This window comes from Malaclemys terrapin, chromosome 1 (assembly GCF_027887155.1).
Source record: "Malaclemys terrapin pileata isolate rMalTer1 chromosome 1, rMalTer1.hap1, whole genome shotgun sequence".
Lineage (NCBI taxonomy): Eukaryota > Metazoa > Chordata > Testudines > Emydidae > Malaclemys > Malaclemys terrapin.
In genome coordinates, this window is record NC_071505.1 from 200,834,825 (window position 1) to 200,851,533 (window position 16,709).

At 44.4% G+C, this 16,709-nt stretch overlaps 1 protein-coding gene across 1 annotated transcript; it reads left to right on the top strand.

The window, feature by feature from the left end:
• Nucleotides 1-10,013: 10,013 nt before the first annotated feature.
• On the top strand, nt 10,014-16,377 carry RPL8 (ribosomal protein L8). The gene is made up of 6 exons (XM_054005742.1): nt 10,014-10,038; nt 10,371-10,514; nt 12,392-12,533; nt 13,569-13,787; nt 15,764-15,879; nt 16,173-16,377. Exons 2-6 carry the CDS (start codon nt 10,377-10,379, stop codon nt 16,329-16,331), a joined length of 774 nt encoding a protein of 257 aa, XP_053861717.1. The 5' UTR covers nt 10,014-10,038; nt 10,371-10,376; the 3' UTR covers nt 16,332-16,377.
• The last annotated feature ends 332 nt before the right edge of the window (nt 16,378-16,709 follow it).

Below are 16,709 nucleotides of genomic sequence, written 5' to 3' on the forward strand. Positions count from 1 at the left end.
ACTTCCCACGAACCTCTGATTCACGGGAAGCAGGGGAGGGAGAGGAGCTGGGGGCGGAGCGTTCAGGAGAGGGGAGGAGGGAGAAGTGAGCTGGGGGCGGGGTGGAGAGCTGCGGTGCGGGGCCCTCTTAGCGCGGGGCCCGATTCAGCCGAATTGGCTGAATCGGCCTAAAGCCGGCCCTGGTTGTGAGATACATAAAATGCCTATGACACTATAATTCCTGGGAAGGCTTAAAAATATAGCAAATCTGAGTCCCTTTTGTTTAAAGTGTTGCTCTGAAAAGTAACTAAAAATGGCACCTTCTTACTGACAAAACAGGCTGCTCCATATGCGCATTCAGAATCACTTTCACTGACTTCAGTGACAAAAATGTTTTTACTGCTTTCTATCCCTGCACTGCTGAGTCTGCTCCCACTCATATATCAACAGCATTCTTCACTAAGCTCCAACCACACCTTTGCCGCTGAAGGCAAGAGGGTTACGTAAGTGTTAGTAAGAGAATAATTTGGCATACAAAGTTGTTTTGCTAGTCATGATGCATGAAAGGAAAGAATCCAGGTTGGCGCTGAGTTTGCTGAGCTGGAAATTAGTAAAAAACCATTCTTTTACTTGTAAACTAACTGCATTTGATCTGGAACTAGTGAGATTCAAACATAGGGCCTGACAATGCCACATTTATAGTCGCTGTTCAACATACAGCTGCACTGTAAATACATTCAAGAGTGATAACCATGGATTAAATTGTGCCCACAAGCAGGGCCGGCTTTAGGAAGTGCGGGGCCCCATTCGAACATTTTCGGCGGGGCCCCGGCAGGGATGACTAAAAAAAAAAAAAAAAAACAACAACAGAAAAAAAGCCTTTCATTTCTTAGCAACTGGTTCCCTATAAAAAGTTCTGATTTAAGGGATGTGCGACAGTATGTATTTTTTGTACCAATAAGGGTTACCATACGTCCGTATTTTCCCGGGAGGGATTTTTAAATTTTAAAAATTCCTCCCGCATGGCAATTTAAGAACCAAAAAGCCTGACATGTCCGGGAAAATATGGATGTATGTTAACCCTACCTAAAGTTCTTTTTTAAAAAGATGGGCCTGAACTAGAAATGAGCTCCGTTTCACATGTGTGGGTCCCCACCACTCCCTGGGTGTGTGTGCACATGTGTGGGTCCCAGCTGCTCCCTGCCCCCCTCATTGAAGCAGGTGTGCAGGGTTACTGCTCTGGGAACTGCAGGGCACCACTGGACATGGGGCTGACTGGAGGTAGGGTCTGGCTGCAGGCAGGGCAAGGAGTGTGGGGCTGGCTGGAGGGGTATGTGGGGTGGGCTGGCTGGCTTCAGGCAGGGCCGCAGGAGGGTGCGGCATGGGTTGGCAGGGCTGGAGACAGAGGAGTGCGGGACTGGCTGGCTTCAGGCAGGGGGGTGCGGCAGGGGCTGGCTACAGGCAGGGCAGGGGGTGCGAGACTGGCTGAAGACAGGGGCTGGTGCGGGCAGAGGGCGCGGGCACAGCCCACCCTGTACGGTAAGTGCTCCCTCCTCCACTGGGGTAGCAGCAGCAGCCCGGGTCTCAGGGTCTATTTAAAGGGCCCGGGGCTCCCCTGCTTCCACCACCCCGGCCCTTTAAATAGCTGCGGGAGCCCTGGGGAAACGGCGGGGCTCCAGTGGCTATTTAAAGGCCCGGGCCGGTAGAAGCAACGGGAGCCCCAGACTTTTTAAATAGCCCCCAGAGCCCCGCAGCCCTACCCCAGGGCTCCAGCAGTGGGGCTCTGGTGGCAATTTAAAGGGCCTGGGGCTCCAGCCCCTGCTGGGAGCCCCAGGCCCTTTAAATTGCCCCCTGGGGAAGCGGGGCCACCCCGGTACGGCGCACCAGCTCTTGTCGGTACGCCGTACCAGGGCTTGGGCTCTCTTAGGGGCGGGGCCCGATTCAGGGGAATTGGTTGAATTGGCCTAAAGCCGGCCCTGCCCACAAGATCTGCCCAAGAGCTTCCCTGCCCCATGTAGAAGCAAAAGAGGCTCCCCCAGGCCTCATGGAGGGCTCTTCATGTTTTGGGGAGTAAGCAGGCTGGATGAGGAGTGAGTAGGGCATAGCTACAGCAGGGATGTGCATCATCGCTGCCTGCACAAAGGATTAAACAAGATATTCTCTCTTCATAGTGAGGAAACTCCTTTAAGGGAAATCCCAGGTAGTGGCTGCCTGTGAGCAAAGATGTGTGTGTTGGGGTACATGGCTGGAGGAAGCAATGGCCTTCTGTGAATTCTTGGAGATCCATGGAATCTGAATGCAGAACCCAGGTCAAACCCTACCCCAGTAGAAGAACAGGAGAAACTCTGTGAGAGAATCCTGAGCAATTTCCTTCCCTGTAGTGCCCTGGTGTGGAAGGGGATAATCTGTCCGCCCCCGATATTTTCTGAGCTTTGGCAATGGCTTGAGGGTTCTTTTGGACACTCTACAGTAAGTGAACAGATGTCACTTCTACAGTCTGTTCAGCAATTTAATTTTTCCTTTTACATGAAACATTGTAATTCATTTGCCTTTTTGCTTTTCTCCCCCTTCTTCTGGTGATAGGAGGTTGTGTCCATCTTTTGTATCTTGCCTATGTGAACTGCAACACGTATTAATGTGTTTGCCCCATGTATCTCTCATTTGACATTTTTATAGGAGATTAGTGTGAATGGTTTTTGTTTTTAAACATACTCAGGCTTTGATCCTGCAATCTGATCCTTCTGGCTGGACCCTTAATCCCATTCAAAGCCCTACTGAAACCAATGCTCAGCACAACAGTAAGAGTGCACCCACTGGGATTGGTTTGTGGGACTGGGTCTTAATCTTCGCCATGCATGAGATACAGAAACCATCACTCCCAGAGGTAATTCATTCTCACAAAATGGTTTGTGGGATAAACATATTCAGGTAACAAAAGAGAAGGGCTCAAATTCAATGCAAGCTCTGTTACCTTTTACCTGGACATATGGGGGCAATTTAATTGCACCAGTCCTTAGTGTATTTGAGGCTAAGGTATACACTCAAATTTTATATGATGCAGAAATGTGGGGATGGAATGATCTCAAGCGACTGGAAATGATTCAAAATAAATTTCTTAGGAACATTCTTGGTCTCCCAAAAAATATCTGTTTTGGCTCTAAGAGCTGCTGAGGTATCAATTCTCTTCTGTTCAAAGTGGAACAACATAATATTAATTTTTGGATTCATATTCATAGTATTCACCCACAGCATTTGCCAAGGTTATGCTTAGAGGAACAACTCAGCAGGCCTTTCTCACAGAAATTCCCCCGGTTAGAGCATATTCAAAATTCTTTGCATTTTCTAGGCTTCTCAGAATTAGAAATGAGTAGATTTAAGTTTAAAAATGTGAAATCCTAAATCAAGTCAAGAATAGAGAATATTAATAAGCAACTGGATATGGCAGTTATTTCTATTTCAAATATGTCACCTTGGTTCCCCCCTTGTTAAAAAGTCTCATGGGTATGCTAGATATTTAGTCAGTTTGTGTAATAACACACTACGAATGGCCTTTACAGAACTCCATCTTCAGTTCATACAGCTAGCTTACTTAGAAGGCCGATATACTGGCATAGAGAAATATAACCACCTGTCCATGTCGCGTAGAACAGGTGGAAGAGCTACCCAGTTATTTATTACATTGTAATTTGTATTGCCACTTGCGGCCAAAATGTCCGTATTTTTGCTATGGAAATACAAATAAATAATAATAAAGTGTGACAAATTATACTACAACATTATACAACTATATTTATCCTTACCTACTTGCTAATTTGCTGTAGAGGACACAGAATAGGAGTGACCAGTATAATGTGCTGTTTATACAGCTAACATCTGGAGATTCATACAGTGCCTTAAGTTAGTGTCAGGATGGTTTGCCCGTAATGAGGGAAGGTTTTTAACTCCCTTTTGTCCTAGGGAAACCATGAAGCAGAAAGTTTAGCACAAAGGAAATTCTGGACGTTTACATTAGCTCAGTTCAATGAGAGGAAAACTCTCACCTACAAACCGTACATGTGAGCCTACACCTGCTGTGTTCATTCTAATTTCCCAGTGACCCAAACTGAAAATAACAATAGACTCACTGTGCCGAAAGAAGGTAAGTTGTGATAGTACTGGTGATCCCATAAGGAGGGAGCGGGACCTCTTCCGTGCTGAAAGCACAGGCTGTAACAGCAGTTTAGACACTCTTCAGTTCCCCTTTTCATAGAGGGGCAGCAGCTGATTACAACCACTGAGGGGATTATCTCCAGTTTGCAATAATTGCAGTTTAGCTCCTAATTAATATAGATTAAAATCTGACAAAGGCACCTAAAAATGGCTGATGAAGAGTCTTCATCAAGATCCAGATTCACTTCTCAGCCCAAAACAAAGACTATTGAACCTAAAGTCCTAAACTAAATGATGTAGAAGTCTTTTTTTAAAAGTCAGCCTAGGCAGCCACTTCCTACAAACAGCATTGCCTATCAGTCCAGTAACTGGGGTTGCCAAGTGGCAGCCTACCTTTGGAATGAGTCTGCTAGCTCAGGGAAAGTGGTTTTATACAGGGCCTCCAAGGTTAGAAATTACATTAACCCCTAGATATTTAAAAAGGTAGTTGGCTCAAAAAATGAGATATAGAGGTATAAATCATTATTTCTTTGATCAACGTGTACAAAGTTTTTAAAAGACAAACAAACCTAAACCTTTAGAATAGTGTTCTGAAACAGTGCTATATACAGAGAGGGGGAACCTTAGCAAATTTGAACTAGCCCTTGTGCAGACACTCTCATTTCAGTTGACAAATGGTTTATTTTGGTTTGTTTCTGTTCCTAACTGACCTATGAAATAACACTGGCTTACCCCACCATAAGAGCCTCCACACAGACTTTTTCTAGCTTTTGTGAAATGTCACAGTTGATATTAAGCATGGCGAGCCTATTCAAAAGGGGGGACGGATAGCTCAGTGGTTTGAGCATTGGCCTGCTAAGCCCAGGGTTGTGAGTTCAATCCACTTAGGGATCTGGGGCAAAGTCAGTGCTTGGTCCTGCTGGTGAGGGCAGGGGGCTGGACTCGATGACCTTTCAAGGTCCCTTCCAGTTCTAGGAGATGGGATATCTCCATTAATTTAAAAAAAATGCTCGTCCCATAGTTGAACAGTGATAGTGCTTCAACACATTGAAGGTGCAGTCACCTCAAGCCACTGATGCAGGCAAACTGACAAAAATATGCAATGCAAGTGTGATATTAGGAAACACCCCAGAGAATCCAAGTTCAAGTATTTCTTGAAGCAATTCCTTTGGCTTGCAATCCAATTTAAAGTTTGTGGAATATATTCATTTGAGGAAGATGACCTCATCACTGAGATCTTGTTGTACTGTTGCTGAAATTGTTAAGATGCAGAAAGTAGATCTTCATTACTCAGTCTGTAGAACTGCCAAAGAAACCCAAAAGGGTACAAATTAGTCGCAGTGACTCAAATCAACATGTAAGATCTGACTGAATAGAGTCAATGATGACAAGGAAGACATTGACCCTACAATGCTGCTCGGCATTGGATTCAGTAGGTAAATTGGGATTGGTGGAGAACTCAGATGTAATCCCAATATTCTGTGCTACTAATTTGGACCAAGTCAGGATCGCATCCCATTGTTCACGAATCCGTTGAATGTCATTGATAAGACTTTCAATGTTATCCCTCTCAACATCAAATGTAGCACTGTGTTCTTCAATTACCAGATTAATTTGGTGGATAATTGTAAGTAGCATCATCTACAAAGATGACATCAGAATGCATTCAAATTTGGACATGTGCTTCTGAATAAACTGAAGTTCAGTTCGAGCTTGTGCAGTGAGATTGAGAGATTCAAGCTCATTTAAAGCCTTTCTCACTAAATTCAAATGCTGTGCAACTGGTTGAACACCATCAATCCGTGCAGACCATCTAGTTTTGGATATCCCATGCAGTGAAACAGGAAGATATTGCTTCAGAATTTCCCACCTTTGTGGACTGCTACTGAAGAGATTGTACATTTGCTGAAAAGATCCAAAGTACCATATATACTCAATCATAAGCCGGTTTGTTTATAAGCCGACCCCCCCCCCCAGATGGATAAGTAAAAATGGAACATTTTTATGACTCATTCATAAGCTGACCCTATAATTCAGGGGTCAGCAAACTTTGGCTCCTGGGCCATTAGGATAAGCCGCTGGTGGGCGAAATGATTTGTTTACCTTGAGCGTCCGCAGGCACAGAGGTAAACCTAAGTAAACAAAGTGTCCCAGCATGCCAGCTGCTTACCCTGATGGGCCGGGACAGCAACTGGTGGGGAAATTTTTTGGGGGGGAGAAGCTAGGGGTCAGGGGAGTAACCCCTGTGACCACCCCCCAAATGACCCCACCCCTAGCCCGGGACCCCCACACTCTCCCCATCCCATCCAACCTTATCTGGGGAGGGCCAGGGGAGGATGTCTCTGGCCTGGCTGGAGCTGCTCTGGCAGGCCAGGCAGCGTGGCTTTAGCCTGCTCTGGGGGGCGGGGCCAAGCGGCACGGCTGCAGCCTGCCAGCCCCAGAGCTGCAGCTGCTTCGGAGGCTGAGGGGAGAGCAGCGTGGCCAGAAGCGGAGAGACTCTGGCTCTGCCTCTTCCCTTCTGGCTGTGCTGCCACTCCTTGCTCCCTTTGTTGGGGGGAGGGGCTGTGTCCCACCTCTCCATCTCTATACCCGTTCATAAGCCAACCCCCTTCTCTGGTGCTTCCCTTTTTTACTAAAAAAATTCAGCTTATGAACGAGTATGTACGGTAAATAATTGCCTTCTTGCATGATGAAGCACAAGCAACACTTACAAGGTTTAGTTTGTGGTTTCCACAGCTGGAGAAAATACAGTTGAATTATGCTCAAACAGAACTGCTTGTACATCTGTGTACTTCCCAGCCACATTAGATCCATTGTCATAGGCTTGACCAATGCAGACTTGAAAATTTAACTTAAAACCTTCTAGAATTGCTAGTACTTGAGCAGCAATTTCTTTTCCAGTTTTTCTTGTGAAATTATCAAACAAAAATAAACCTTTTTTCAATTGAAAATTTTGAGCCATCTACAATCTTAACATATCGAATAATCATAGTATTCTGTTCCTTGTGAGAACAATCTGGAGTGGCATCAACAATGATTGAAAAATACTTGGCATTTAGAATCTCATCAAGAATTGTTGTTTGTACAAATGACCCACATAGCTCAATAAACTTATTTTGTATGCGTGTGGAGCAATAATCGACTTGATGCACTTTTGACACTCTTGCGATTCTTGAACACGTTTAACATGCTCTGATAAAAGTGGGTCATATTTGCTGAGGAGCTCAACTATGCCTAGAAAGTTTCCATCTGCACAATCACCAATACGTTGACTGGAACCAAAGAGAGCCAATCTCCACTCAGAAAGAAAAACATTCAGGATGCGCTCAAGAAGTTTTTTCCAGTTATTAATTTCTGTAGAGATTTCAGTTGAGAGTAAATTCTCAACTGAACTTTCAGCTGATGCTGCCCTACTGGCTGATTTCCATGCAAACATAGTTTTCTTTGTGTGACGTTGAACTCTCATGTGATGGTATTTGGTCTTTCAACTTCCTCCAACCTCTGTTGATGCTCCATCCTGATTGAGCAGAGAGAACTGATGCATTTGCAGCACTTTTGTTCAAAATGAAGCAGGGTGCACAGTACAGAGATTGTTTTTCCGTACTCCAGCATAACCAGTCTCTTATGTAGGTCCCACCATTTGAAAGCGCTTTTGTCAGCATCTCGTGGAATGTTACTTGGAATTTCAAAACAACTAGTACTCATGAATTGCTCTTGCTGCATAAGATCTACATCTTCCTGTTGCTGTTGAGTTTCTTGATCGTACACAGGATCTTCTAGTGCATCTGTTACTGTTGGCACATCTCCTTCTTGACTACTGTCCTAATTTTCAGGTATTGGCATTGAAATATCACCTGTTGCAGTTGCGGAGTTTTCATTATCTGTAGCATTGTTTGTTGGGTTAGGGGTGTTTTCCAGTGGTTTGAGAAATTAAGTTATTGGCTTTGAGCTCTTAGCTGCTGGTTCACTCAATTGTTTTCGCCGTCTCTTGCTTCCACCACTTTTAAATCTCCTCTTCATAGTGATCTATCTGGTCAATATGTAGCCTATCCACACTTGAAATATTCTGCTGTAAACATGTACACAAATGCTGAATGGTACGCAAATGCTGAAAAGACTTAAAACGAAGGAATACTAATTAAGAACACAAAATGAAACAGTCAGGTTATTATCCTTATCACTGAATCAAAACTCAAGCATGCAAGGTATAACATAACAGGCTGAGCTGAAGACAAAGGGATGACATATATATAGTAAACAGAGTCACGGATACAGACAGAGGGATAATGTCCAAACATTTCAAACGTGTGTCCTCACGAAAATCACTGTACAAGATCCTCCTCACAAATTTTCACCATGAATCTGGGCCTATAGACTACAAAAGCCTATGATGATGGTCAAGCTACCAAGCTAGGGCTCAACCAACCAACCAACCAACCAGTCACCTCTTTTAGCTACTATATGAAGATAATAATGAGGAATCCTCACACATAAATAATTCCTTAGTCAACTAGACGTAAAACTATAAAGACACTAAAATGTAACAATTCTCTACCTTTCAACACGCACTTGATCCAGCACCAGCCACTAGCAGTGGTTTGTTTATATAATCAGCTGATCTGAGAGGACATGTTCATCACGGTCTAATCTTGTGCCATCAGAACCGATATATTTTTATTAATATTTATGGACATTTTAAACCCTTTAATATGACAAAATCTATATCAGTGAACCAAAAAAAAAAAAAAAAAAGTATTTTACCAAATAACCTCTCCTATTTGCTTAAAGTTGCAGCTCTAAGCTGAGAGAGCGTGTCACATTCTGGTCTGATAGGGATGCGCATAAAAACAAATTGCAAAACTTATGAAATGCCAAAAAATTAACAAGTGTCTAAATTTGAGGCCCCCTTTGAGCTTGAGGCCCAGGCCAAATGGCCCTCCTGGGCCCCCCTCTGATTGGCCCAGCCCCCAGCTGCTTCAAAACTTGAGCAGTGCTGCGAACTCTGTGAACCATCTCACAAGGTCACTCACCCTATTTTGACCCAACTACCCCCGGCCTGATGAAGGGGTCACAGGGCCAAATCTGAGCTGCATTGTGACACCCATGCTGCGGGTCTCAAGGCCACTCACTCTATTTTGACCTCCCCCATCAGGACAGAGGGACCAGGGGTCCATACTTGAGTGCACAGTTGGGTGGCCACCACGGGGCCCCCTACAGCAGCTGACAGGACTCGCTTAGCGACAGCCTCAAGCTCCGCTAGAAGCGTGGGGAGCTGCAGGGAGTGCAGCCCCAGGGAGCCAAACAAGAGGGGGTTTTGCTGCGAGTTAACCAGTGAAGAGCGGGTCCGATGTGGGCCCCATGTGAAACATTCCCGGGTATGCCTCTGGCCTTCTGCGGCCATTCAACTAACAGGTTTCAAAATGAAGTTAAACCGGCGCAACCCCGCGTGTAGACAAGCCCCCTGGGGCTCTGGAGCGGGCGCGAGACTGGAGTCGAGCCTAGCAATGTGGGCGCGATGGTTACACTTTAGAGCGTCGCTGCGGCGGTCGCTGATTTGCGCAGTCGCGCCACGCTGCAGGGCCCCGCTGCCGGGAGCGAATGGGACACAGGGCGACGGGGAGGGCTGCACTCACAGGCCCGCCCCTTCCCGCAGCATCACTGGGCCCAAGCACGAGCCCGGCCTCCTCTCACGCCCCCACCCCCTTTGAGAGGCGCGTGCGCCCCGCCCCGCCCCTCACCCCCGGGCTTGGAGTTCTACTAGAAGCGAAGGCGATGGGACTACGTTACCCGGGAAGCCAAGCGGCATGACGTCACCGCGCACAGCCCGTTCCTTGCCCCGGAAGGGCTTAGTGCCGCCGTGACCCCCCCACCGTCCTTCCTTCTTCCTTTCTGAAGTAGGCACCGGCGGAGGTAGGAGCGAGGTGACGCTGCGGCAGCCGGGTCCATCCGCCCCCATCGGGGGAACCGCGGCCCCGGCGGCTCCGAGCCTTAACTCGGCCCTTCCCTGCGCCCTCGGGGGGTGGGGTTTGAACGGGTCGCGAGGTCTCGGGCGGTGGGGCTGGGCGGGGGCCATAGGCCCGAACCGTAGCCGGCTCCTGGGGCCTCCTCGCCTCGCGCCCGGTTATCGGCCCGGCCCGGCCCGGCCCCCATGGCGGGAGGGGCGGCGCGGCGGTTGGGTGCGGGCGGGTCGCGCGCGCGCGGAGTCTCCCGTTTGTCGCGAGCCGGGTCCGTTCTCCCCTCAGCGCACCATGGGCCGCGTGATCCGGGGGCAGCGGAAGGGCGCCGGGTCTGTGTTCCGAGCCCACGTGAAGCACCGCAAGGGCCCCGCCAAGCTGAGGGCGATCGACTTCGCCGAGAGACACGGCTACATCAAGGGCATCGTAAAGGTGGGTCGGGGGCCTGGGCCCCGCTGCGGGCGGCAGCGCCTCCCCTCGTGTCAGCCCCGCGGCCCCGGAGTCCGAGCAGGGCCGTGACTTGCTCGAGGTGGATTGATTTAAACTCGGGTTGAATCGCTATTCACGTCAGCAAGTTGCAGCCTAGTGCCGTTAGTGTAATGCCGTTTTCTTTGCTCTGTTTGTAAAGCCTTCGCAGCGGCCGAGAGAACCATTAAAACCTGATTTGCGACTAAACAGAAACATAACCTTCAATACGATTTCCATGACAGTTAAGGCCAAACCTTCCTGGGAGCTCTCCTCTCTTTGGAGAGGTAGCCGCTTTTCCCCAGGCTTTGAAACGCTAGCTTCATAAACTCTAAATTTTAGGAACACAATTGTGTCATTCACTCCTGTTTTGGGATAAATTAGGAGGACTTATAAAGCACTTATACTTCAATGCCCAGTCTCAACTTTGAAGTAGTAGCAAATAGAGAATAAATATTTTCTTCATCTGCTAACTGAACAAACCAAAAGCAATTAAGGGAAAAACTTTAATGCACAACAAAGTACTTGCAGGTGGATGTATGTAAATACCAGCATTCACTCCCTTGTAAAGAATGAAAATATAGATATTTAATATGGTACCTGATGTTGACCTACTTATAAAACCTACTTTGATATCAAAGTTAAAGATGAATTTGTCCCTGATTCTGTATAATTAAAGATGTACCCCTTTAGTGTTCAAACTTGAAGGTTCATCAATGTAACATTTACACATTTTTTTAATCTGCGCTGGCCCAGTGTCTCCCAGTAGGCTGGTGCCAGAGCTGGAAGTAGAACCCACATCTGACTCCCAAGGGAAAGTCTACACTTATGCTGGTGTAGTGCTTCAGGGTAGACACTACAGTGATAGGTGGATGAAAGAGTACTTCCATTGACCTAGTGCAGTCTATACAAGGAGTTAGGTTGCTTTAATGACATTGCTCATGGGGTATGGATTTTTTCACACCCCTGAGTGATGTAGCTGGGTCAATCTAACTTTCTAGTGTATACCAGCATAGTCATGCTGCCTCCCACACACTAGCTGTTTTTTTTTTTTTTTTTTACAGTGAATTTCTCTAAGCTTCTTAGAAAAAAATACCACTTTTAGTTTGACACTTCAGATGGTTGTCAGGCAAGAAGGGAGTTAGTCTGAAATCAATTTGAAAGCCTTTGAGGAATAGAACTTGTTAAGTGACCATGTTTGCTGCTCAGAGGATGTCTCTAAACATCAAACAATCTAATTTCAAAATGGGTGCAACAAATTAGTGTGATACTGTTGGAGGAAAGAAGGCACAGTCTAACAGTAGCAAACAAACATCTACAAAAGCTAAATAAATTTGGAATTTGGCAGTTCTGAAACCCTAATAGAAGTGGGTTGTGAGGAGTTACTTGGAGAGCAGTTGGAGAAGTTTCTCTTTTTAAATGGTTCTCAAAATAGCTTTTTGGTAGGTCACAATTAAAATATGCATAAGCATCTTATTAGTGTTAGTGAAAGCCCAATGTCTAATTTTGGAAGGTCTGCAGGCATTAAATAAGGGCACTAAGTGGGATTAGCATGAAGTAGTATATTTAACTGAGAACTGTTACAGGTAGGTTTTTGATTTGGCCATGTTGCAGAAGTGAACTTGATCTTAACTTAGCGTGACGGTTAAGTGAAAGACTGGGAGTGCATTTAAGTAAAGATTGGTACCATACTAACTTTTTGGAGGCGTTAGAATAATGTTTAAACTACTTGTCTTAAGAGCTTGTTAGGTTTATAAACCTATTTGCTACAAGCTTATGCATTTATCACTAATCTGAATAAATGATGACATGGCTGTTTCTAAATATGCTTTTTATCACATCAGGATATCATTCATGATCCTGGCCGAGGTGCTCCCCTTGCCAAGGTTGCATTTCGTGATCCATACAGGTTTAAGAAAAGAACAGAGTTGTTCATTGCAGCTGAAGGTATTCATACTGGCCAATTTGTTTACTGTGGCAAGAAAGGTGAGTTAAGATTGCAGCTGGTCATGTTTAAGTGGCCTCCAGAGGCTTGTAGTTTAGATCAGTGGTTCTCAACCAGGGGTATATCTCTACTCATTTAGATATTTGCCTAGTTTTACAACAGGCTACATAAAAAGCACCAGCGAAGTCAGTACTAACTAACACTTCATATAGACAATGATTTTTTTATACTGCTCTATATACTATACGCTGAAATGTAAGTATAATATTTATATTCCAATTGGTGTTTTATAATTGTATAGTAAAAATGAGAATAAGCAATTTTTCAGTGACAGTTTTATTTTTTATGCCTGGTTGTGTAAGCGAGTAGTTTAAGTGGGGGGTAACTTGGGGGTATACAAGACAAATCAAACTCCTAAACCTTTCCAGACTATTGTATCCTATTCAGAACCACTGGATTAGACTCATGATGCAATCTGACCTGCATGTGTGTCTTCCTGAGAACTTTACTGCATGTTGTTATGAACCCTAAATTTTCTAAAAGTAATGTTTAATGTACTGGCCTTCACTAGCTGTTTACAAACTACTGTTTTTATATGGAGCTGGAAACATTTCACCATCCAACAAATTTTGGATTGTGTAACTAACTACAAATTTATAATAAGCCAATACAAGATGCATTTTTTTTTTGTCCAGGCCTTTGACAAACTGTTCCTTAGAATCCCTTACATTTGACTGACTAGTTGCTTTAAAGTCACTCTGTTGTTGAAGGGGAGGGGGAGAGGGGAAGTGTACCCAGATAGCACCATGTTAGTTGCCATATACATGCTTCTAGTGATGTGTAATAGTTTAAGATCTTCTATATTTCTGGTTTGTCTGTTTATTAATTGTACATGAAGATAGCTAGACATATTTCTGGATTTTTGAAGATTAGTTATGATTCAAAAATTCCCTCTGGGGCACTTGGCATTGGCCACTGTCAGAAGACAGGATACTGGGCTTGATGGATCTTTGGTCTGACCTAGTATGGCCGTTATGATGGGCATCTACAGATAACTAAATTGATCTATTTTTCAGCTCAGCTTAACATTGGAAATGTCCTACCTGTTGGCACTATGCCAGAAGGAACCATTGTCTGTTGCCTTGAAGAGAAGCCTGGTGACCGTGGTAAATTGGCCCGTGCTTCTGGAAACTATGCCACAGTTATCTCCCACAATCCTGAAACCAAGAAAACCAGAGTGAAGCTGCCTTCTGGTTCCAAGAAGGTGATCTCTTCTGCAAACAGAGCTGTTGTTGGTAAGTCACAAGTGACAGCGGTCAATTTGTGTATTGTATCTTAATGGTGTCCAAACTGTAAAGAAAGGTGTGGTAGCAAATAGGCTCATTTCTTAATACCTCAAACACTGGTGATCTAGGTTGTGGTGTGCTTTGTGGACTTGAGCTTTGCGTCTTTGAAAGCTAACTACACACTTGGACCCAAAATCGCCTAATGTGATATAGGTATATGTGTGACTAAACTCAGTGTGTACATGGGAGTTTAACATACTTTAATGTGGGTCTTATTGTACAAGTTATTTGTATTATCATAAAGCCTAGAATCCCCACTATGCTAGGTATTATATAAAAGACATTCTCAGCCCCCAAAGAACTTACTGATTAAGTATATGGCATAACATGTTGAGTTAGTGGGAACTGATGGTGTTGGATTTAAGAAGTTTTAATGATGGGTGTAGGCTTGGAAATAGAGTTCAAAAGTAGATGGTGATAAGTTCCAGGGAGGTATCATAACGTGTGCAGAGAGCTGACCAGTTTATGAAAGGATGCAATTCTGCTATCCTTGCTTGGGAGACTTACAAGGAAAACTTCAGTTCTGTAGGAAACAGTATTGGTGTTCAAGAGGTGGCATGCATGCATCCTTTTGAGTCAGTCTAAAGCCAGAGCCCTATCACGGGGATGGAGGCACTGCTGTTGCAGGTGCTCTGTATTAGATGACATACACAGCAGATCCTGACCATATGATTACTACACCTTGTGGTACTACTTGCAGAAGTTGGGATGGCTGCTTGCGGGTCCAGTCCAAAAGCTGAATTGAGTTAAAGCACTGCTTCTTAACCTGAAGGTCATGGGATGGGTTTAGGGAGTGGCAAGCAGGACAATTACCTGGGCCCCTGCAAAGCTAAACTACATGCTTTAGCCCTGGTGGCGGAGCTCTGTCTTCAGCTTAAAGTCCAAAGGCAGTTACTAGTAGAAGAAAGTTGAGAGAGTACTAACTGCTTTCTTGAAGTTGCATGAGGATACAATATTACTTGACCTAAACTATGATAGGGCTACTCAACGTCAGTGGCAGGTGCTGTGTGAAAATAGCAGAAAATTGTTTTTAAAACTTTGATGGTTTAGAATGAAAGATGCCATCTTGCCAATAACCAGTTTTTGGACTTCAGTAGCAACCTCATTACTTCCCTGTACATTTCCTTTCTGCCGCAGTTGAGTAGGGTTGCTAATTTTGATTGGACAGTCCTGGAGGCTTCATCACAATCTATTTTCTAGAGACTCCAGGAGAATCCTGGAGTATTAGTAACCCTACATCTGGGGCACAGGGAGCTTTGACAACTGCTGCATTTGTTAACACAAACACTGGTGGTACAGAATAAGGTCAGAAGCAATATAAAAGACAATATGCAAATTATACAGGTTACTATAATTTTCATATGTAACGAATTAACTATCTTAAGAAGCTGTTGCCAGAGTGCCACGTCCAAGTTATGATGAGAGTGTTGAAGGTAAAACCCTGTAGAAGTATAACCAATGATCTAGTATTCAGGACCATCTTATATGATCTAGTCAAAAGGAGAAAAGTTAGCAATTAGAGATTAAAATTAAGAACTCTTCCTTTGCAGCCCACCTTCAATGTATACAGATACTAGAATACCTGTTTGCAAGAACGTAGTTTCACAATATCTAACCTTCATGAAGCAATTCATACTCCATTTTGTCCTGGCCACGAAATGCTTGTGTGGACACTTGTATATTTGACACTCACTTTCATAGATTAACTAGGTAGACAAGATTTCTAAACAGTTTAAAATCTGAATAGCAGTCCATTTTTTCCTTTCACTCCTTACTTCCCCTTAAATATCCCATCACTAATACAGCCATTTGCTAGTCATTTTAGCCCAGACTTCACTGCATGAGTTAAAGCTTTCAAAATATATGGTATGACCATAAAAGCTTAACACCCAACAAATTATTTTGTATTTTTAATTGAATTTCAGGTATTGTTGCTGGTGGAGGTCGTATTGACAAGCCTATCCTAAAGGCAGGTCGTGCCTATCACAAATACAAGGCAAAGCGAAACTGCTGGCCACGTGTCCGTGGTGTGGCTATGAATGTAAGTGTCTCAGCTTTCAAATGTCTGTCCTTCCATAGTTCATGTAAGGGATTAACAGTTGTCATTCAGGATTCAATGATACTTTTGGCAAGAGCTGTTGAGTTTAGGCTATATTAACTGCTTAGAAAATGCACATATTGCTCTGCAGTTGTGAATAGCTGCTTTAGTGCATGTGTGGTAAAATTATTCCTTTATATAAAGTAATGAAAGTACAAGTTTTATTGCACACTTACCTTGATTTGTGTTTTAAGTTTAATTTATTTAACTTGAAACGTCCTTTTCTTTCTACATAGCCTGTAGAACATCCCTTTGGTGGTGGTAACCATCAGCATATTGGTAAGCCTTCAACCATCAGGAGAGATGCTCCAGCTGGTCGCAAGGTCGGTCTCATTGCTGCCCGTCGTACTGGTAGACTGCGTGGAACCAAGACCGTGCAGGAGAAGGAGAACTAATGTCTTTCAATACAGTTTACACAATAAAAGGCTTAAAAAAAACCCATACCCGTCTTGTGTAAACTTTATGAAAGAGTGATACCAGCTTCTTCAGACTCTATTAGTGAGGAAACTTTTGTAGTTTAAGGGTGGATTGTAGAACTCTTGTCTTCATTGAAGGCATAAATGGGCCTTTAGTCGCAATCAAATAGTCTGAGACTAGGAATAGGTTTTAGAAACTGTTCAGATCAGATTCACTAAGGGATGAAGATGAGATTGAAGTTATCACCTAGTGTTAAGTGGGAGGTGGTAATGTAGTATGGTGGGTGACCAAGTGAAGCCCTTGGAGAGGAATGGGTGGCCTCTAGAGGAAGGCATGAGTAGGGTGTGGATTAATAG